At 34.3% G+C, this 24,850-nt stretch overlaps 1 protein-coding gene across 1 annotated transcript in view; it reads left to right on the top strand.

Moving 5' to 3' along the window:
• The first annotated feature begins 327 nt into the window (after window positions 1-327).
• LOC111054485 overlaps window positions 328-24,850 on the top strand; it is a 26,742-nt gene continuing 2,219 nt past the window's right edge. Inside the window, exons 1-7 of the mRNA XM_039424876.1 lie at window positions 328-1,400; window positions 3,401-4,010; window positions 6,255-6,520; window positions 10,027-10,204; window positions 13,043-13,196; window positions 15,368-15,476; window positions 22,011-22,285. Coding sequence (XP_039280810.1) covers window positions 3,485-4,010; window positions 6,255-6,520; window positions 10,027-10,204; window positions 13,043-13,196; window positions 15,368-15,476; window positions 22,011-22,285 — 1,508 coding nt within the window. The 5' untranslated portion in view covers window positions 328-1,400; window positions 3,401-3,484. The remainder of the gene's footprint in view (window positions 1,401-3,400; window positions 4,011-6,254; window positions 6,521-10,026; window positions 10,205-13,042; window positions 13,197-15,367; window positions 15,477-22,010; window positions 22,286-24,850) is intronic.

Below are 24,850 nucleotides of genomic sequence, written 5' to 3'. Positions count from 1 at the left end.
CTCATTGCTTGGAATTGAAATAATTATTACTGTCAATAGAAAAGAAACATTATTTATTATTAAATGATGAGAAGTTATTATTTAATTATGATTTAGATGAACATTATTATTGTTTTGGATTTCTAGATTGGGATTTTATCATAAATATGTAGCCATACAGCCATTGATGATTCTTATCTAACCACAGACATTGTTACCAACTTAATTTTGATTTTCCTGCACTGGTGCTCCATATAACCTAATAACTATTTTGCGTTGTCATGCTGCAAATCTGGAATACGCAAAGTAATACTTTGCGCACTAGAGCGGAAAAGTGATTCTTTGCGGCCTGCAATCAGTGCAGAAATGGTCACTTTTCAAGGTATGTGTAGGAAAATTTATATAAATCTTATTAAACAAGGTACAGAGCTGGTTTTGGTGTTGTTTTAAAGGAAAACACTTCAAGTTTTTTTACCTTAAACTTAAGATTTTCTATGTGACTTCCGTTGGTTATCCTGCAGACATCCCATCGATAGTCGATTTCTTCCCAGACTCGAACTAGCATTTCAGGCGTAACTTGCTAAACAACAGCGCAAATCCTTGCTCCTTGTTCAGGTAGAGTGGCTGGCAAAGGAGGTACATACACGATATCTTTTATGAAACCCCACAAGAAAAAATCCAGCAGTGATAGTCTGAGGAACGAGGGGGCCATGCAATTGGTGCATCCACTCTGATTTGGAAAGCGGTCATTAAGAAAATCCCGGACGTCAGTTAGATAGTGTGAGTGATGCGCCATCTTCCATAAAGAAAACATTTCGTTTTCGGTCATCCTCATCGTATCAAAAATGTTTGCAACATATCAGGGTACACTATGCCGTTTTTCAAACCAAAACACACAGCTAGCACGCTAGGGTCCAGTGAAGGCGTAACTGCCGCTTGTGCGGCGCGACCAGGCATTAGCGGACTAAGCGAGTCAAAACTTGGAGTGTTTTCCTTCAAAACAACACCAAAACCAGCTCTGTACCTTGTTTAATAAGATTTATATGCATTTTCAAAGTTGTAAAGTCCTTTTTGAATCGCCCGTATAGCTATTTCATTTATCGTACAAAACACTATAATCATAAGTATAATCATGGAGGAGAAGCTAGGCTGAGCCTGTACCATTTCTCTCCAAAACTTTGATAGAAAGTTAATATTTTCCAGAGTATTAACAGGTTATGAAATCATTTATTAATGCTTCGACACTTAATTTTCGTATCTGGAATAATTATTTTATTTTCGGACTTGAATAATTTCAATTCTTGAAATTACAATAAGGTAGAATTAAGGTTAATTACTCATTCATTTAAATATTCGCAGATCAGTGTTTTGGCCGAAGACCGTTCTCAGTGGAACATTGCCATATTTCCAACTGAATCAAGGCAAGAGAAGAAATAATTATCAATTAATAATTATTAATTATTTAATTATTATCAAATAATTAATTATCATTATTTGTCATATTATCAATTTTAAATGATTATTAACATCCTGAGCTGCTTTTGATCTATATCTCAAAATATAGGGCTACTTATCAAGAGTACTAAATTTGTTTTATTTTATCACTATCAATTTCAAATATTGGTAGTAGCAAATATGTTATCTACCTACTTAGTCATTCAATATAAATTGAATTATAAATATGAATACATCATTCATTTATATCTCTTAATATGCATGACCGTTATGCATAGACTTTATTTAATTTTATAAAGCAATGTATATTATAAATTTTCTTGTACGTTTAGTACATATTGGCCCCTTACTATTGGAGTACTTATAATATGATTAGGCCTATTATCTATAGCTTAATTTTTTTGTGATATCGTAATCGAATATTTCTTGTTTTGTATTAAAATGTGTATATATATTTTTTAAGTTGGAAAGCTACTGAATGAAGAATACAAGACTTTGATTTAGCGTATATCGCATATAAAATTGACCCAATTTTTTAGAAAGTATTATATTATTAAAATGATTGTATATTCTAAAAATATGAGATCTTATTGAAGATTGAGAACTATTTTTAATTGAAATCATGCAAATAAATTCAACATATTTGAATCAAATCAGTGTTGAAGGAGTCACTCTTTATTAGTTATCGTATAATTTATTTAATTATCTATTCCGATTTCCATCTAGTGATGTTTTCTTATTGTCAGCTGTTCAAGTATTACAGGACATAATAGGATTTCTAACATGTTTTTGTAAGTAGTGATAGTGAATAAATGTAATTTTGTACAACTTTTATACAAGAGCGCTTGATTAAAAATCAGTTTTATGATTTAAAAAGCTTAATTTTTCAGGATACTTTCCTGTGTAATTCCCACAGAAAGATTTGTGATTAGTAGAACAATTAGTAAAGGTATAAAAATAGAATACACTGATTGTAATTTGAAGAACTAAATTTTATATGTTGATAAGGATTCCCTGATATCAGTATAATTAGTGATACCACTAGTGATATACAGTTAAAATGTAAATTGGACTATTTATACTTGCTCGGCTGGGCTGAGTGTGAATAGTGATTATAATATTTTTATGATAATTACAACTAATGAGAACAATATCTTCACTGTACCGGATACGTACGGTATGCATATACTGATATGTGGGATTATTCCGCCATTAGTGGACTGAATCTTCCAAGATGAACATATAATAGTAAAGATTGAAGAAACATTATTTTATTCTTTGAGAATTCCAGTTTAATATCTTCAAAAGGCTCCACTAAACATAGGCCAAATATTTTCAATGTATTAGTAATACATCAAGAAGCTATTTTCCACTCTTTGAATCTACCCGAGAAAATTATGACCATTATCTGATCCGGTGATTCTCCAAACTCTATTACAAACATATCAAATCAATAATTGCTATGGATTGATCTATCAGTTCAACTTGTAGATTTTGTTGTGGGATGTCATTAAAACGCTCAATTTCACAAGCAAATAACAATATTGGAATAAGATAGCGGTGAAAACTACTTCACTAATAAATGTTTAGTAATTGATTGGGGTAGTGCTTCATCCATTCAGATCTGATCACCCTCCAAGTGTTTGCTGAATGTCAGTTTCAATTCAAATTTATTGGATTAAAAAGTAATTTTTACATATTATTTAATATTAACTTTAATTTTCAATATATTCAATTATATTTCTATAACAATTTATAGTAGTATTAGTATCAAGTATTATTAGTGGATGTCATGTTTTTGAACAAAAATTTCTACCACATTTTTTCACTAACTTACCTTCTTTCTTGATATAATTTATAGTAGTATTAGTATCAAGTATTATTAGTGGACGTCATGTTTTTGAACAAAAATGTCTACCACATTTTTTCACTAACTTACCTTCTTTCTTCAAATTTTTTACTACAGAGTGCAGGAAAACTCTCGGATTTGTTAGACCTATCCAGCAGTTTGAATGAACAAAACGAAAACTATAGCGACTTGTTTCTGAAAATGTTCTCGAATTCAAACTGTGTGGAAATTGAAAACAAGTACAGTTTTTCTGAATTTCGATTGAGATTGGTGGTGGAGATTCTTTTCAAGCTGAACTTGGCTGTGACTCTACCTAGTGACGAGCCACATGGCGATCTCTGTCGGTCAGTCTTGGTACTTCTTGGTGAAGAAGCCCCTGGTGATTTCGAAGACGACCTCCGGCAGAAAGCAGACAGAAGAAGCACGGTAACACTGATCGTAGACAGTGAGGAGATTCAGTTGTGGTTTCTGGAAGAAGCATCCGCGGATGAGATTTTCGACATTTTCGCGTTTGCTGATGCGTTTCTGGTGTCCAATAGCAGTGTTTATCAGCTGAGCTCTCCCGCATCAGCTAATAGACACTTTTCAGTGGTCTCTTTGAAAACTGTGCGCATGCCTGAGAATAAAACTACCATGAAACTACCGAATTTTGAGGAGAAATTGTTGAGGGTGGCTACGTTTGATTGTCCGGTTGGTGTATTCGTCAAGACGGTCAATAATAAATCAGGTAATTTACATCACCTTATTTTCAGTATTGTAATAAAAACTACTCAGGCTCATGTGTAATATCAGTTTTGCCCCTTATTATATTGATTTGGTTAGAAAGCAATTTTATGATGTAGATGCTCTATTATTAGAAAGCTACTCAGGTTTATACTTTCCTTGCCCTATTACCATAGGTAAGGAAAGTATTGCTTTCCGAAAAAAATTAAGGTACCCCAATTTCTATACGTTTCAAGATCCTCTGAGTCCAAAAAAGTGGTTTTTGGGTATTGGTCTGTATGTGTGTGTGTATGAGTGTATGTGCGTCTGTGTACACGATATCTCATCTCCCAATTAACGGAATGATTCTAAATTTGGAACTTAAGGTCCTTCCCCTATAAGGCTCCGACACGAACAATTTCGATCAAATGAAATTCAAGATGGCGGCTAAAATGGCAAAAATGTTGTCAAAAACAGGGGTTTTCGCGATTTTCTCGAAAACGGCTCCAACGATTTTGATCAAATTTGTATCTAAAATAGTCATTGATAAGCTCTCTCAACTGCCTCAAGTCCCTTATCTGTAAAAATTTCAGGAGCTCCGCCCCATCTATGCAAAGTTTGATTTCAGATTCCCAATTATCAGGCTTCAGATACAATTTAAACAAAAAACTTCAAGTGGAAAATATTGAGCATGAATATCTCTACAATTAATGTTCAGTAACATTTCCACCTGAAACTGAAAATAAGCTCGGAATTCGAGAAAATTTGATTATTCAATTGCAAACTGTTGGCAGCTGTTGATTCTATTAAATCATTCACTACGAAGAGATAGCAGACCTCATGTGTCTCCATCGTTATTGTCCTGTCACCAGCTGATTCAGATCTTTGAATAGTAGACTTGAGATGCGCGTGAACACTAGCGTCTGGTGATCAATTTTCATAACGGCAAGGAAAGTTGTGTGAGTGCGCCACACCAGATTTTTTTTAATAACTAATACGCTCCTTATCTGGTATACGGTTACCCAGGATGTACTCTACAGATTTATTGTTTTAATAAAACTAATTTTATATAGTCAGGACTTGATTGATTACTGGTTTATCTGTAAAAAAATCTAATCATTTAAAGAATTGAAGGTATTGGGTTATTGTATTAATTTTAAGCAAGAATCAATATTACAAGATAATGCCTCTTCATCTGATGATAATTAATTTTATTGGAAAAACAAAATGACAACCAAGAAGATGGCGGACCCGCCGAAAGATCTCGTTGTCACAGTGAGTGATTAATTCATTTATTGTAAAAAATTCTCACTGCTAGTCGTTCTTTTTAATATAAAAAAGTGATTTGACGGATTGGGTTTCTAAGAAAAGTAAATTACGTAATTCATTCCAATTTTTTAGCTTGAACGTGATGGTATTTCACGCAAACTGCTCTCTTTGTTCACACACCCTAAATGGAAAATTACCAATCATTTTAATAGCTTTTGATATTAATGACTAGCAGGTAACCCGTGCTTTGCAAGGGTCCAATTAAAAACTACAAAATTGACTTACTGAAGCCTTGACGAATTTAAGTATGCCTATGCCTATAACCATTCTCTGTAAATTAAGGACCTAATATCGGGGCACCGAGCTTCGCTCGTTTTTTTTATTTATTGATAAATAGAACACAATTCTCTAAAATAATTGTGTTTATATTTTACAGCTGGCTATACGTCAGCTTATGAATCTCGAGGATGCGATATTTTGATTTTCCACAGAATCACTCGCTCACTTTTTACTATCCACAGACGACGAAAGTCTCAGCTGTTTCAGCCAAGGATGAATTATCATTTTAATGTCGTTCAGCGAGTTTTCCCAAGGATGAGACCTAGTGCAATCGAATTTTGATATCATAAACCTACTATGTTCAAAATTTCGTGAAAATCGTTTTCGAGATCCGTTGAAAATAAATAACCAGATATAAAAATATAAACAGATATACAGAAATTGCTCGCTTAATATAATAGGATATTATATATAAACTTATTACCGTATATCAAATCATAAATATTTGACAAACTTTTATAACAAATTTTAATTCCCTTATCAGGCCAGTGTTAAGACAGCCAAGCATTTTTGCAAAGTTCCAAGTTAATCAGTCCAGTAGTTCAGACGTGATGATGCGTCATTAGTGAATTTCCCATCCCCTACATGTATAGGCCAGTTATGTTCTTTATTATAATATAGATAGATGAATAGATTCAATGATGAATGTTTTTCTTTGGAGTGATGTATGACGGTCTGGAGTTGGCCATATTCAATGAGATGCGCAGAAGACTGAATTTCACGTACGAGCTGGCAATGCTGATAGACGAGAACAACAAGTGGGGAGTGCTGTTGCCGAATGGAACCTGGAGTGGGGGAATCATCGGCAATATTCTGCATTCTCAGCGCCTGCGCAGTCGGGAACAGCGGGTTGACATCGGCTTCTGTGGCGTGTGGAAGATTGACCCCCAGTCGAGATTCGTCGATTTGACTTTGTCCCTGATACAGGTGAGCAAATGTATTTCTTTATTTATGTACAGGATGTTTGGAAAAGAACTCCCTAGTTATGATGTGTCATAGAATCTGTAAAAAGTGATATACACTATCCTAGTTTGTGGTGTTTGATTCAGCAACTGTCCAAGTTTTGCCCCCCCTTCAGTTAGCAGACCTGCTTGACCCTAAGACGGCGCCAGGGAACAGTTCCTTCAGTTGACACTCGCTTTCCGGGAAGGTGAATAGGGAGAGCTCGTCCAATTGCTTGGCCACCACGAAGCCCGGACTAAACCCCTCTGTACTTTTTCTTTTGGGGAAACATAAAAAATGTTGTGTACAGTAAAAAAATCCGAGACATAAACCATTCACGGGAAAGAATCGTCACGGCGGTTGGGACAGTTACACCTGATTTGTTGGTGAATACATGGCGAGAACTTGAATATCGTCTCGACGTGTGCAGGGCAACAAAAGGATCCCATGTTGAAGTGTACTGATGTTGAACAAAACTTAAAACTTTTAAGGTTCTCTCTTTCATTGTAAGCACTTGTTGGTGAAGATTTCCATAATTTTCACATTAAATTTATACCTAAAACTAAGGAGTTCTTTTTCAAACACTCTGTATTTATAAGTTAACAGAGCCACAAAAATCATAATATTATACAATAAGGACCAGACCATATTGAGCGTTTTTAGAGTTGGCAGGGCAGGAAGCTCTCCGATTGGCTGATTGGGTTGTCGCCTGAAAAAACGCTTAATGTGGTCTGGCCCTAAAAATCGTGAGAAGACAACAAACTGAACCCAAAACTGTCTCCTCCCAAATTTGGACGGATTCAAAATTTTTCCAAAAGGTGGTTATGATTGCACTATTATAAAATTCAGTTAATTTTCTCTTGTCTGGTCATAGAATACTTTTCATGTAAATACTTTAAAAACCTTTCCATGCAAAGCCTTGTTATGTGATGGTTGTGTAAATCCTTCTCTTGAATATTCTATGAAAACCTCTTTGTAAAGGTTGTCGGCGGCAAGGGAGTACAACTAAGGCTGTACACATTGAAATGGTCTCTGCTTTATCTTCGGAAGCATACGTAGCTGTTTTAACTCGATTCGTCTCTAGAAAAGGAAGACCATATTTTATCTACTCAGATTAAGGAGTGGCCGTAGTCGAGTGGATCAGATGCTGGCTTTATGATTCAGAGGCCCGGGTTCAAATCCCGGCCCGGGCAAGATATTTATCTCGGGCCACTCCCGTGTTTCGGATGGACACGTTAAGCCGTCGGTCCCGGCTGCCTAAAAAGCAGTCGTTAGGTCATGTCAGAGGCCCTGAAATTGATCAGCTGCGACCTGAAAACTCTGACACCAGACCTGAGCCAGCCAGGTCACTCGATATCATATCATCATCATCATCTACTCAGATAATGCAACCAATTTTTTTTTGAGCCGTCCGCTCACTCTCTCAATTCTTTAGGGAGTTTAGGGAGCTAGAAAACTCTCTATCAACTCTAAAATATTCCTCTGAAAATGGTATAAAATTCAGCTTTATACCTCCTCGAGCTCCTCCTCACCATGTTGGTTTATGGGAGAGATGCATTCAGAGTATAAAACATCACCTCACTCGAGTCCTAGGAGAACAAATTGTTACTAGGTAGTAACATTTGTCCTAGATAGTAACATTTGTCCTAGGAGAACAAATTGTTACTGCTGAAGAATTGGAGACTCTACTCACAGCTATCGAAGCGATTCTCAACTGTCGACCGCTCACACCACTCTCGTCAGACCCGGCTGATCTGGAAGCACTCACACCGAGCCTCTTCACAATAGCACAATAGGAAGACCTCTCCTTGCTCTTCCCGAAGAAAACTTTGAAACTACCCAGCTCAATCTTCTTCGACGTTGGCAGGCACTCCAGCGCTTCACCCAGCTCATATGGCGACGGTGGAACACCAAATATCTCCACACCCTACAACAGCGATCTAAATGGACAACACCTCAACAAAATCTCTCAGTAGATGACCTCGTTGTTATCCATGACGATAACTCAACTACACTATCATGGCGACTTGGCCGAATAATCAAAACCCACCCTGGCAAGGACAACATCATGCGAGTAGTAGACGTTAGAAACAGCCACGGTGTGTTTTCTCGTCCAGCTGTCAAGGTATCTCGCCTCCCTCTCGAATAATTACTCTACACTCACTTCTCATGTCACAGTGGTGGATTGAGTAGCCATTGCTGACTTGAGAATCTATTTATCACTTCTGACCAGCACTCTTGTCTTCTCACTCTCTCTCTGGTCTTACCTTCCTCATATATGTTGAACCGTTGGATCAAGGCGTGGGGTATGTTGCGGCAGCTTATCTTATCATTGCCAGATAGGACGCCCGCCGGCTGCCTGGCTCGATTCTCCCGGGTTTCAGTCACTCTTTGAACTCAGAGTGGAACAGTACTCCAGTTTCGTTAGTCGTTAACCTATAATTTTTGCACTCTCGCAAACTCTCCGTCTCTCACTCTCGCTCTCATAATCAAATATTACTCTCATTTATTTCTAATTAAAATATTCCTCTCATTTGATCACTTCATCACTCAAAACTCATATAAGTTCAACATAGCTTCACATGACAAGGTTATTAAAACCACTGACTATCAATGTTTTTGTAACCTTCACATGAAAAGGTATTCATAAGCTTTATATGATAAGGTTATTAAAACCAATGACTACCAAGGTTTTCGTAAACCTTCACATGAGAAGGTATTCATAAGCTTTATATGATAAGGTTATTAAAACCACTGACTACCAAGGTTTTCGTAACCTTCACATGAAAAGGTTTTCATAAGATTTACATGACAAGGTTATTCAAACCAGTTTTTATTTATTTACTCTTATGGCTTTTATCGGCAGAGAGATCCTTTCGGATGTTCTGCCTTGCCGTATTACCCAATGTCATTTACAGATGGAACTCCATCTGTAACTGGTTGGCTGCTATGGCTTCGTATAAAATGAGCGCTGCTATCCAGAGATTGTCAGTTTGGTGTAAGGGTGAGCATTCCTGACTAGCAATTGGGAGATCCCGGGTTCGATTCCCGGGCTGGCAACTAATTTTTGGATAGTAGTTCTCATCGAATTTCCATCTAGCTGTTAAGCCTGTTGTCAATGTCTGCAGTAGCAGAAGTCTTCGGGGTGATTTACAGCATTTATTTAGGATTCTCGTTGAATAATTGGTGTCATTATATACTAGTTATTCAAACCACTGAAGAGCAAGGTTTCCGTAACCTTCACATGAAAAGGTTTTCATAAGCTTTACATGATAAGGTTATTAAAACCACTGACTACCAAGGTTTTCGTAATCTTCACATGAAAAGGTTTTCATAAGTTTTACATGACAAGGTTATTTAAACCACTGACGTTCCTCTTACAACCAAATTATTTTGTAGTAGTGCATAATATACTAGAATCAGGCTGTAATGATTCATTAACAACAAAATAAATAAATATAAATGTGCATTTTTATACTTTTTTTTCACAGGAGAAAAATTGTTTTCTGGTACGCAGACTGGCTGAATTGAAGTGGAGTTGGATGTCGCCGTTCACCGAATTCCAGCCGACTGTTTGGCTGTGCATTGGTGCCATTTTCCTACTGCAAGCATCTCTTCTCTACACAAGCGCACAGATATCTAAACAGTGTCCATCGTTCAGGCTAACCCGTGAGTTATCACTTATTATTAGATTAAACAATTAAAATGCTTGTTATCCGTTTGATATGTTTCAATTATTCAATTCATTAAATTACATGTCACAGGCTAAACAAAAGCAAGCATTTTGTTGAAAGTCATGTACGGTACCGGTAGACCGGGGTGACTTTGACCCAATTTTGGGGAGTTGAGATTTTAAACCGTTTGCAATCAATACTTGAGTTGGATAAAAACACATATATGTTGTCAAATTCTACACAGTTTGCAACACAGTGTCTACACAGAAAACAGTGTCGAATTTGACAACATATGTGTGTTTTTATTCAATTATGGAACGGTTCTACAATATTAACAAATGACTCAGTCGAATTTTTTAGCTGCAATATTGTTTATTGTATTCTGCAATGTTTGAAGAGTATTTTTCATTTCATTATATAAAGTTCATATTTTTCTCAAATTTAACAAAGATATATTTTCTTGAAATTAAGAGACAATGTCAACCAGGGGCTGGGGTGACTTTGTCTCACTAGACAATGTCAACCAGGGGCTGGGGTGACTTTGTCTCACTTTGAAAAATATATGTAAAAAAGTTCATTTTCAAGAGTTAGACAAAGTGAAACCAACTACAGTATTAACCTTTAAAATGTTAATAATGACATTGAAAACAAATGAAATCCACTTCAAAAAATCACAAATTATTTTAGTTTATTCCGCAGAGTAATGTAATTATTTCAGTCTATGTTATGTTTATGAAATTTTTAACATTATTTGTCATTCGTTTCAAATGTTCAAATATTGAAATATTATGACAAACTATAACTTAGCCTACTGAGTAATTGTAGAAGAAATAATTAAAACATACATAATCTGTTTATAAATAAGAATATAAATCTAAGTACCCTTTTCAAAATTGTTTACTCACAACATGTTTCGGCCATGATGATGCCATTGTAAAAAAAAGAAGAAGACATGAAGACAATAATCTGTTTAAAATGTTCAAATATTGTAATATTGAACAAAATATACTGATAAAGGTTCAAAACAGATAGAGATTGACTTGATTTTATTAAAGTTATACAACAAAGATAACAATAATTATTGTTAAAGCTTGTGATTAATTCAAATATTAAATTAATTATACTTAGTATTGTTAATCAAAAGCAAGCATTTTGTTGAAAGTCATGTACGGTACCGGTAGACCGGGGTGACTTTGACCCAATTTTGGGGAGTTGAGATTTTAAACCGTTTGCAATCAATACTTGAGTTGGATAAAAACACATATATGTTGTCAAATTCTACACAGTTTGCAACACAGTGTCTACACAGAAAACAGTGTCGAATTTGACAACATATGTGTGTTTTTATTCAATTATGGAACGGTTCTACAATATTAACAAATGACTCAGTCGAATTTTTTAGCTGCAATATTGTTTATTGTATTCTGCAATGTTTGAAGAGTATTTTTCATTTCATTATATAAAGTTCATATTTTTCTCAAATTTAACAAAGATATATTTTCTTGAAATTAAGAGACAATGTCAACCAGGGGCTGGGGTGACTTTGTCTCACTAGACAATGTCAACCAGGGGCTGGGGTGACTTTGTCTCACTTTGAAAAATATATGTAAAAAAGTTCATTTTCAAGAGTTAGACAAAGTGAAACCAACTACAGTATTAACCTTTAAAATGTTAATAATGACATTGAAAACAAATGAAATCCACTTCAAAAAATCACAAATTATTTTAGTTTATTCCGCAGAGTAATGTAATTATTTCAGTCTATGTTATGTTTATGAAATTTTTAACATTATTTGTCATTCGTTTCAAATGTTCAAATATTGAAATATTATGACAAACTATAACTTAGCCTACTGAGTAATTGTAGAAGAAATAATTAAAACATACATAATCTGTTTATAAATAAGAATATAAATCTAAGTACCCTTTTCAAAATTGTTTACTCACAACATGTTTCGGCCATGATGATGCCATTGTAAAAAAAAGAAGAAGACATGAAGACAATAATCTGTTTAAAATGTTCAAATATTGTAATATTGAACAAAATATACTGATAAAGGTTCAAAACAGATAGAGATTGACTTGATTTTATTAAAGTTATACAACAAAGATAACAATAATTATTGTTAAAGCTTGTGATTAATTCAAATATTAAATTAATTATACTTAGTATTGTTAATCAAAACATATTAATTGAAATGATAATATTATGACCTCACTGTATTTTGTGTTGTTGACTTTAGGATAGGCCAATTTATCTGTATTTAATTGAAATATGTTTCTTCTCAAAAACAAAATAAAATATGCTGATCAAAAATAAGAATAATACTCCTAGCCTAAAAAGAGTGTCTGTGAGTGAGGATAGGATTTCTTGATTTTCATTTTATCTTAATTAGTCAACTAGATGACATAATAATAATAATACTAATAGCTTTATTGGCATACATTAAATGAACAAAAGCTTCTCAATTGAGGTAATTTTTGGTTGGCAGTTACTAAAATAAAAAAAACATCTTAAAATAACAAAATTTACAATATATTTACAAATTGTCCATGATTCTTTGCCACTTTCTCCGATCCCTGGCTGTTGTCGGTCACATATCTCCTACACACTGAGCGATCTCGTCCCTCCATCTATTGGCTGGGCGCCCTCTCGTTCTTATTCTGTCGCGCGGAATCCATTCGGTGCATATCTTTGCCCAGCGTTCCGGAGGACATTACTTGATTATAATTTCATTATGGGCTATTGACCACAGAATTGTAATTTTTTGAAGTAGAATTTGTATATAAATTAATGACAAGCTAATGAATTAATTATATACTTTTAATACAGGATATTTCCGACTTAGTTCGTGTCTAATGGAAATACTGGGCATTCACATGCTGTCTTCAGCTCCGAATTGGAAAAGGAAGTCCGCCTATTTGCTTATGATACAATTTTATTCACTTGTCATCACTACCAGCTACACCAGCTATATACTCAATCGGTATGTATACATGTATTTATTTGTATATCTAACGTTAGTTGATACGTTTATTCATTCTTTTACTCAACGTTAGTTGACCGAGCGAAGTGAGGTCCAAGATTCAAGTCGACGGTTTCTCATTTCTCTTTATGTTTATATATTTTAATGTTTTTATGTTTATATTTATGTTCCGCATTCACGGCGAAACGCAGTAATAGATTTTCATGAAGTTTGACAGGTATGTTGAGTTTAGAATTTTGAAATAATAGCGTGAAAAAATTTCATCTCTATAATATTACATCTCTTTAGCATATCTTATAATATCAATAGCCTTCTCATAATCGTCTACACTCTCATCTTCTTATATGCCTATTTCCTATTCCTATGGCTATCTTTATATTGGATATGTTACTTTTGTATTTATTCTTTTGTGTCATGGTTGAATCTAAAAAGAGTTTTATAGTTCTCAAATATTGGTTGTGATCGTATCTGGTATAGTTTCCTCTTCCTCACACGAATTAGTTGAGCCATTTTACTATGAGCAAAAGGTGATAAGCTGCTTCAGACTAGACTCACATTTTTTGAAGCTTTTGCTTCAAAAGTTAAGCAAATGCTCTAGTTCATTTATACAATTTTGAGCGAAAGCTTTTACTTTTGAGCAAATGGTCAAACTATTTTTTTGATGAGCATGAGCAAAAGGCTTTGCTCAAGTTTATTCATAGAAAATGAAGCAAATGCTCAATTCATTTGGCCCCATATCTCAATATGTAACTTAATGAAAAAACAGCTGTTGTGTGGACTATTAATTGCATGCAGTGAGGCATGATAACTTGAGTAGCATAGTATTTTCTCTGCTTTCAACTCGGTAAGCTTTTGATGATATTAGCATAGCTGTTTACATCAAATTATTAGCACTGTCGATACAACAAGCCAAACAGCCATTAGTCGTTTATACACCGATATCTCGCCGACATGACAGGACAGGACAGAATTTACTCTGATGGACAGTATTAGAGGAGACTGTGGTTTATAGCTGCGCGAGGTCTACTGTTCACAGAACTACAAGTGTATCATTCATAAATTTTTATATTTAACGGTAGTTTATTTATACATTGATAGATACATATCATTCTCGAAACTATGATTGTGGGAAAGGAACAACAGGCTTAAAGATCAAAACTGTTCTTTTCCCAAATTTGGATTGTCCAAAAATAGTTTGTCACCTCATAGGTTTTGTCCAATTTTGAGTCTAAAATCATGTTTTGTACATTTAAAAGTGGTTTATTCATATCAGTGGTATTCCATTAATGCCTAGCAGAGCAAAAATTCAATGGAAAGCAAGACTGGTGTTTTATTAGAAATTCACAAAGGAAATTGCTCATTTAAAGATTGATATATACCATTAATTATTACTAATGCCAAATTTTTTTAAGAATGAAAGGAAAGAAAACACAAATTTAGATTGTCAACCACTTTTTATAAAAACGTTGACAATCCAAATTTTTGTTTTCATTATGGAAAAGTACCACAACATCACTCAAAACACAACTGTAGAGAATGAAAGACTTGGAAAATAGCCTAGCACAATTATTTATTCATTAATACTTTCTATATGGTGATACATTATAAGTATAAAATAAAATACAATTTGTATTCTTGTTTTATAATTTTATTAATTTTAAAGTGTACTATAATTCTATTTCATAATTCAAATCAAATCAAATCATTTATTTGCCATACAATAAATACATATTCAAAACATAATAAAAGTAAATACATAATTTTATAATCAAAAGTAGGCTATAAAATAATAAAATAAAAATGAAGCATAGGCCGACATAATACCAAAATCCTAATTAGATACTTTTCAATGGTAATTTGGCATCACCAGCAAAAGGATTAAGCCTTGCCCGCTGGTGAGAGTTGCAATCAGTTACAAGAAAGTAGCCCTGAATTTATACGTTTTAAAAAATAAAACATAAAAATCTATGTACCTTTTTTAAATTGTTTATTTACGACATTTTTCGGCCATGATGCCATTATCAAGTAATTGAATCAATTGATTACTTAGAAATTGATTGAAGGGTACTTGGATTTTTATGTTTTATTTCTATTCAAGAGTAGCCCTAACAAAAAAAAGATAATAATAATTATTATTATTTTCTTCTCCATTTCATTTTATAATTTTTTAGACTTCTGACACCACACGTGATTGGTGGAGTTTCAACCATTCAGCAGCTGATTGAAGGCAATTATTACTGGGGAAAGCCTTATCCACCTTCGGCATTCCTCATTCAATATGTGAGTAGGCCTATACAATATTTATCATCCATTAGAGATGGATATTAATTTCGGCTAGGCGCACACCAGTTAGTCAAGACAAGACAAGACATGATCAGACACGTTTAGTCACAATACTTAACATAGTTGCTTATGACGCAACACACACTGATTAGTCATTGCAATTAGACATGTCTTCATAAGCAACTATGTGAAGTATTGTGACTGAACGTGTCTGATCATGTCTTGTCCTGTCTTGACTAACTGGTGTGCCCCCAGCCTTATCACATTGAAGATAAAAAATATATGTAATTTAAAAGTTCCATTTAAATAAACAAATGATCAAAGATTTTTTAAGTTGCCAGAATTTTAATTCACAAAGCGTTTGAGGCTCTTTATTGAAGATGAGAAATTCTTTCAAATTTATTAACACACAACAGAAAGACAATCAACAATCAATATTACGAATAGTTGATTTAAATTAGCCATTATTCTCTACATATAACGCTAATGTTTCCCATTCAATTAATTCGATAATTGGTTCAATGAGAAACCTCGATGTCCTTCTTATTATTATTATTTTGAAGGGCCGGATTCAAGGATCCAAAGGTTCAAAGAACCACACGTGTCAACCGAAGCTTATTGTGTTCCAAAGTAGTATGTTAGTTAGGCAAACCAATACCAAACCAATATAGAATCTTTTACAAGAGCCAGTAGTTTTTTTTATAAGTTACTAAAATCCCATTCATCACCTGGTTTTTGTCGCAATCCAGTGTGATATGCGTGGCAGTATCTTCAGACTGATTGGTCCTCGTGACCCACGTTAGTTACACGCCTGACCTTCTTTGAAGGTCCTTCCGCTGAGGAAGGGGTCGTCAAGTTTCCTCTAGGGCACCTGGCTACCCTTGACTCAGCCTCTTGACCCACATCATCTGTGCCTGGAGTTTCACCAATCTCTGGTCTCTTGGGTTTTTTCTTTTTGCCCCTCCGAAACTTTGCAGGGTCAAAGTCAAAAGCCTCACCTGTCCCAAGAAGTTTTGCCAGATGGCCGCCCTTCCCTGAGCAGTGGTAAGGTTTGGTCTCTCCACCCAAAAACTCGTGACCTACGTGAGTTCCAATCCTGGCCTTTTTTGTAGGTCCTTCCGCTGAAGGAGGGGTCGCCGAATTGTCTCTTGGGCAACTGGTCACCCTCGACTCAGCCTCTTGACCTACATTTGTGCCTGGAGTTTCAATCGATGTCCTTTGTAAGGTTTGCTTGGACTGTTTGGAGTGAATCTCACAATAATATTGTGAGTAGAGGATCAATGACAGCTGAAGAGCGTTTTTCCCTCAGAGGGAAAAGGGAAAAACGCTCTTTAACTGTCATTAATCCTCTACTATTGTGATGACTATCGAAGTACACATTCTACATTACTATGAAGCCTAACATTTCAAAAATATTTCATGTAATTTATAACAATCTTATATTTCTAATCGTCAGGTGCACTAATTCTAGTTAGAATACTAATTTAGGTGCAATGTGATGGCCTTATTCTGTATTCCTATTCTTCTATTTCTATTTGATACACAGTATAACTTGTGCCTTATTCTGTATTCCTATTCTTCTATTTCTATTTGATACACAGTATAACTTGTGCCTTATTCTGTATTCCTATTCTTCTATTTCTATTTGATACACAGTATAACTTGTGCCTTATTCTGTATTCCTATTCTTCTATTTCTATTTGATACACAGTATAACTTGTGCCTTATTCTGTATTCCTATTCTTCTATTTCTATTTGATACACAGTATAACTTGTGCCTTATTCTGTATTCCTATTCTTCTATTTCTATTTGATACACAGTATAACTTGTGCCTTATTCTGTATTCCTATTCTTCTATTTCTATTTGATACACAGTATAACTTGTGCCTTATTCTGTATTCCTATTCTTCTATTTCTATTTGATACACAGTATAACTTGTGCCTTATTCTGTATTCTATTCTTCTATTTCTATTTGATACACAGTATAACTTGTGCCTTATTCTGTATTCCTATTCTTCTATTTCTATTTGATACACAGTATAACTTGTGCCTTATTCTGTATTCCTATTCTTCTATTTCTATTTGATACACAGTATAACTTGTGCCTTATTCTGTATTCCTATTCTTCTATTTCTATTTGATACACAGTATAACTTGTGCCTTATTCTGTATTCCTATTCTTCTATTTCTATTTGATACACAGTATAACTTGAATGTCTAAGGGTAAAACCGTCTACCTAAAACGTAGTCATCTCTCATCATCATCCCTCTCACTCATTACCCACGCACAATCCCAAGACTTGAGTAGGCACCATCCTCAGTATTATTATTATTACTTCATCAATATTTCAATATGATCAAGAAACAGCCCGGGTAGACAACTTCAGTACGTCCAATTTTCAGTAAATCAAGTTCCTGTTGCTTTAAAAAAATCCAGTGGATACACTACCATATATTTAATTCTAAGATTATCGAATAATTCCAAATAATACTAGCATACCCGTTTGAGACTAGATCCCAACCAAACCTAACCTTTCACCTTTAACCAACTTCTCCCTAATCCCCAACCTGTGTGCAACGGTGTAAGGCCCGCCGCAAAGTAGACTCACGCTAATCCACGAAAAGCAACCCACGCCGTGGGATGTTTAGTAAACCATTGCTATAGAATTATTTATAATCAATCAGCTGACAAGTGGATTATACATTGCATGTATTACACAGATGACTGGAGAAGCCTAGCAATGTTTTACAAAACATCCCACGGCGTGGGTTGCTTTACGTGGATTAGCGTGAGTCTACTTTGCGGCGGGCCTAACTGACTAAGTATCAGGCCGCAACAAGAACTTGAAGCTGTGAAAACTTGACGTCTGAATGGCTCGACTCCCATTTCTTTCAATATCTCACACGTACTGGTCAAAATAGGTACCTAATTGACGAACTGATGAACTCTCCTCAAAATCAAAATTTTTTATTCACAATACAAACAGTTGAGGGTCCTGCCAAACCCAAAGGTTTTTCGGCGGGTGCCCAGTTACAGGAAAAAAATGAGTTACAAAAGATAAATAAACTTAGACAAAATAAATATTACACTTCAAAGATTTTAAGTAAAAAATGAAAGAAAACTAATGCAAAATGAAAAAATAAAATAAGAAATATACATCAGATTTTGATACAGAATTAATAAAAAAAGGGAAAAATGAAAATTTATTAGAAAGGAATGAAATAATAAGGAAAAGGGAGAATTTTTTTTACACAAGTAATAGTACATTTTTATCGTTGAGGCAGGCGGCAGTGACAATAAAAGGAAAATTTCAAAACTTCTGCCAGCAAAAATTGAAAAATTCTAATAATGTAAGCATATACTGTCATTTTTTTAACTTGACGTTTCTTAAATTATGTGTACGTTTGTAATATTATTAGTTTTATAAATTGATTGTGCTGTTATTATTGAGATACAACATTACATCCTTCTTAGAGTAATCACGAATATTTGGAGGTAGTCTGTTAAATAAGTAGGGAATTACATGATGTAGGGATCTTCTACCATAAATATTATTGAATCTGGGTACTACATATATTGACGGAGATCTTAAATTGTAGGGTGAGGGAGGAGCAAGGAGTCTATAGTATAAATTTTCTTTGTGGAGTATTACAATTTTGAAAAGATAGAAATGTTTGGGAGATAAGGTATAATAGAATATTTGTAAGCTACGTGGGTTGTATGGATCAATATTATTAACATCAGGAATTCTGGTAGTTATACATTTTAATGTTCTTGATTGTATTCGTTCAACTCTAGATAAAAGATAATCGGCTGCACTTCCCCATGATTCAATGCCATATCTAATTATTGGTTCCATCAATGACTTATAAATCATATATAGGCAATCAGGGGTGATATTTTTATGCAAATAAAAGACTTTTGCGTTAAGCGCTTGAAGTTTTTTTGAAATGTAGTCTATGTGAGGACACCATCTCAGGCTGCTATCGATTATAATGCCAAGGTAACGGGTACTATTTACTAAAGTAAGAGACGGACAAGTGCAGATCTGAGAAGCATTCGCATGAAGGCAATGACAGTCGTGGCTTAATACAGTTGGATTTACGTTGCATCTTAGATGTGGAGATTTAAAGTGCATTAGTACAGTTTTTTTCCTGTTGATTATAAGATTTCTGTCATGGGACCATTTCAGAATTCTGTTGTAATCAAACTGTATTAATTGTTCAGCCACTTTTAAATTCTTATGTCCAACAATCAGAGCTGTATCGTCAGCATACATTAATACTTCTCCATGTCTGAGTACTTTGGAAATTGAATTCACATAAATATTGTACAAAATGGGACCTAAAATGCTTCCCTGCGGAACTCCAAAATTGTCACATTTATATAACACACTGTGATTGCCCCCTAGGTTAACCATGAAGTGTCTATCACTCAAATAGCTCTCAAACAATTTCAATACATTACCAGTAATTCCAATATTAAGTAATTCTTCAAGAAGTATCCTATGATTAAGTGTATCAAATGCTTTTGAATAATCTATGAATAGCGCAAGAACATGATATCTGTCATTCAGGAGAGTATTTATTTTATGTGTAAAATTTACTAGAAGTGACTCAGTGCATTTTCCTTTTTGGAATCCATACTGATAATTAGAAATAATATTGTTCTGGAGTATGTATTTATTTAATTGTGTTAATAAATATTTTTGAAATTTTTTTTCTGGTACTGACAATTTAGAGATTGGTCTGTAGTTATTGAAGTTATCACGTGCACCAGATTTATGAATTGGTTTAACTATTGAATTTTTCAGGGAGTCGGGGAAAATGCCTTTTAGAATAGATAGGTTGATCATGCGGCAAAGAGGAGTGCAAAGATAGTCTTCAAGGGTTTGCAATTCCAATACTCCTATACCATCAAATCCAGGAGATTTGTTTTTATCCATTTCATGAACTATTTGTTTAATGTCTTGAATAGTAGCTTGTCTTAGATAAAAGTTGTGATTAGGTGGGATTGAAACAGTCATCAAGAATTATTGGACATAAATGGGAAGTATTTCTAATATTTGTTATGAAAGAATCCGCGAAGGCTGAGCAAATTTGGTCTGGATTTGAGAATTTGTGAGAGAAGTCTTTAAGGATTCTACTATCTGAGACGTCAGATGGTCGTCCTAAAATACCATTTATACACTTCCATTTCTTCCTGATATTGTTTTTTGAATCATTGAAGCTTTTTATTATATAAGTTCGTTTAGCAAGTGTGATATCTTTATTGAGTTTGTTCCTATAAACTTGATAATCATTTTTGTACACAGTATTCGTAGGGTTGCTTTTGGAACGCCTGAATAAGATATCTCTTATTTTAAGCTTATTATATAGTTCATATGTCATCCAATTATTTTTAAAATCATTGGAATGATTGGTTTTAATACGAATAATTTTCTCAGATTGTTTTGTTGCACTATCAAAATTTAATTTAATCATTTCATATACCAAATTGGGAGAGGAAAGTAATTGACAACTATTCCATTCACTTTGTTTTAATAAAGATATACGTTTTTTCTTATCTATGATAGTTTTGAATACTTTTTGGTCATGATTGGGTTTCGATTGTGGGTTGCAATGAATTTTGCAACCAATGATATAATGATCGGAGATCTTTACATTGATGACTCCGGTATGAGAAATAAAATTACTATTTAGACGTAGGAATAAATGATCAATACAAGTTTGAGTGAGCAAACTTTGTCTGAGCTCTTCTCTTGTGACAGCAGAAATACCTTTTTTGCAACCATAAGAAAAAAGCATTGATTCATATAACTGTACAAATTGATCATTGGATTTAAGAATATCTAGGTTCGCATCACCGATAATGATAAGATTAGCTGTATCATCAACCTCAAGAATTAACTGCTCTAGATCAGTAATGAAATTATCTTTATGGAAACTGTGTGGTCTATACAAACTTATTATATTAAGAGTCAGGTTATTAACATTGAAATTCAGCATAATATATTCTAGATTTTCTGAACTAAAATTGACAGATACTTCCTTGAAATTAATATATTTTTTTATAAAAGCAACAAGGCCATGATAAAATCTGCTTGGAGCACACTTGTATACAGCTTTATAACCATTTATTTGAAAAAGGCTACTTAGGTCAGGATCGATATTGATTTCTGATAACAAAATAATATCGATATTCGCATTATAGATAGCTACAGTAAGTTCGTCAAAATTCTGTCGCAATGATCTAATATTAAGGTAAATAATTTTGAACGGATAACTAATCTGTTGAGCTAACGAGGAAGGGACGCTCTTATCAGCAAGCCAGCTATCGATTGTCGGAAACGTTTTGCATGGCAAAACCATCTCCTCAATTTGAAAATCATTGTCAATCATGATTGTAGTTGTTGACTACAGTTCACTACAATCATAAAAGGGGATTGTAATTATAATTTTGAGTTTACCTGGGATAGTATGTTCATGCATTACAGAGATATAATCATTATTGTTTTTTGTGTGGTAGAAAGCTGAACACCAGCCGTTCATTGACCGGCGACGTCTGCTATCCAAGGCACAAATTGACCGTCTGCTGGCGACAGACGACAAGTTCGCCCTGGTGGTCGGAACCGTCCAGGACACTCTCATCAAGACAGACGTTGCCGTCAACGTGTCGCTGCTGCAACGGAGGCGTTACCGTGCCGTGCCTGACGACCTGCAGCAGTACGACATTGCATTCGCGTTGCGACGACACTCGCCCTACACGCCTGTCATGGATCGCCTGCTGATGCGTGTTGCCAGGTAAGGGCCGAGCCACATGAGGAGGTTTTCAGTCGGCACGGCATGATTGGGTTGACGTATCGAGAGAGCTTCCTGTCCACCCAGGCGAAAAAACGCCTTGTGTGACTTGGCCCTATGAATCTGCATTGTTGTTGAACTAAATGAATAATATTCTATTCTATTCTATCATATATAACCTATATTTTTTATTTTCATGTCCTATAAATTAGACAAAGGACAGTTTTGTGATTAAATCTGTTGTCCTTTTCCCCGCGTCTTATGTAGGCTACTTGTTGATGTGATAATATGAAAACTCTATTCTATCATACAGTGAGTCATATGTATGGGAACCCTCCATTGAAGACTACAATGAGACGTATGCCGTTGGAGACCTCAATGAGTTGGATCAGTTATTGGTCAAATAGTCTACCTTTTAACATACAATTGAATTTCAACCCCTCATAAGGTGGTGACTTAGGGGTTGTAACTCGAATATTTTAAATGTAAACACCCATATGAATAAGGTTGAGCATTTGCTTATACTTCTAAAATATGGAGCATCTGCTTCATTTTCTATGAATAAACGTGAGCAAAACCTTTTGCTCATGCTCATCAAAAAAATAGTTTGAGCATTTGCTCAAAAGTATAAGCTTTTGCTCAAAATTGTATGAATAAACTAGAGCATTTGCTCAACTTTTGAAGCAAATGCTTCAAAAAAGGTGAGTATAGTCTAGAGCAGCTTATCACCTTTTGCTCATAGTAAAATGGCTCAACTAATCCGTATGAGGAAGAGGAAACTATACCAGGTACGATCACAACCAATAGTTGAGAACTATAAAACTCTTTTTAGATTCAACCATGATATATATCACCATTATCCCTACAAAAGAATAAATACAAAAGATAGCTAGCTACCTGTTATAAAGATAGGCATTTAAGAAGATGAGAGTGTGGACGATTATAAGAAGGCTATTGATATTATAAGAATATGCTGAAGATAGATATGACATTTTTTCACGCTATTATTTCAAAATTCTAAACTCAACTAACCTAAAACTCTATTCATAAATAGAAAACAGAGCAGACGACGCAAACACAAGCGGTGCACCCTACTTGCATATTTAGCGCTTCCGTGAGCTATAAAAACAAAGTAACAAACTAAGGCTACAAAAGCGAATCAGCTGATGAAAAATCTCTAAAATACGTGAGCATTTGCTCCAGAGTTCAGGACCATAAGGTAAGAGTATAAGGTAAAGCTTATTCATATAAAAATAAGCAAATGCTTTTGCTTCTACCTTTTGCTCATGAGCAAAACCTTATGCTCCATGCTCTTGCTCATGAGCATTTGCTCTGTTTTTATTCATATGGGCTAATGTGTAGTACATCATTTTAAATGCCTTTTTAAAACAAGTAAGATGGCATCAATAAAAATGTTCTATGATACTTGTATCCAAAATGGCGGCTGATTTAAGTTTTAGTTTTTAAAGAAATGAAGGGTTGTTACTCCAATATTTTGAATGTAAACACCTCATTATGTGATATCATTTTAAAGGCCTTTTTACAACGAGGAAGATGACATCAATATGATACTTTCATCCAAAATTGCGGCTGAATAAACTTTATCAATTATTTCTTTAAAAACTGAAACTTCAATCAGCCGCCATTTTGGATAAAAGTATCATAGAAAATTTTTATTGATGTCAACTTTCTTGTTTTAGAAAGACCTCGAAAATGACGTACTACACAATGGGTGTTTACATTTAAAATATTCGATTTACAACCCCTAATCCACCCCCCCCCTCTTATGAGGGATTGAAATTCAGTTTTACGTTAAAAGGTAGAGTATTTGACCAATAACTTATCCTGAAAGTTACAGTATTATATCTACAACAATATCCAATTTAAAATTTGAAAACAATGTACAAAATTATACATCAAAGATCTGTTAATATACATTTATAAAAATTCAAATTCTATTTTCATTCCAACTGCTCACACTCATAATACCAGGTACGCTTCAAATGTCGGTGTTAACACAATCCAACAAACTAGATCTTTTTCAAATACAAATTGCTTCTATATATCACATATTTTGTTTCGTAACTTTCAACTTTATTCCAACCAGAGTAATCTTTTCAATGTTGCTTCTCCTTCAATTTTCAAAAAAACTCAAAAATTGGTTATTTGAGGTCGACGAGCAGTTTGCCGTCTCGCTTGTCGTTGCCGTAGGGATCCCGTGGGGATACTTCGAATATTCTTTCCGAAGAATGGACATTGATATGTCCAAAGCTCCGCCAATTTATGTAGATGCATAACAATATTATCTATTTTATCTATAGTTATTACAAATTGCTTTTTTTCATATCATATACAGCTCAATAATTATTTTCTTAATTTATATTTTGTAAATTCATCTATAATTTTGCTGTATTGTAAGCTATTGTATATAAGTGTATAAGCCAGTATATATTGTAATCTACATAAATAAAGTACTCAATCAATCAATTCGACTGGTGCTTGGAACATGCTATTATAATTATATAATATAAACTTTTTCATTTATTGATCCTCTTCAAACTTCAAAGA

Source organism: Nilaparvata lugens, chromosome 3 (genome assembly GCF_014356525.2).
Source record: "Nilaparvata lugens isolate BPH chromosome 3, ASM1435652v1, whole genome shotgun sequence".
Lineage (NCBI taxonomy): Eukaryota > Metazoa > Arthropoda > Insecta > Hemiptera > Delphacidae > Nilaparvata > Nilaparvata lugens.
Note: the sequence above shows the minus strand (reverse complement) of the source record. Positions and strands in the feature narration are given on the sequence as shown.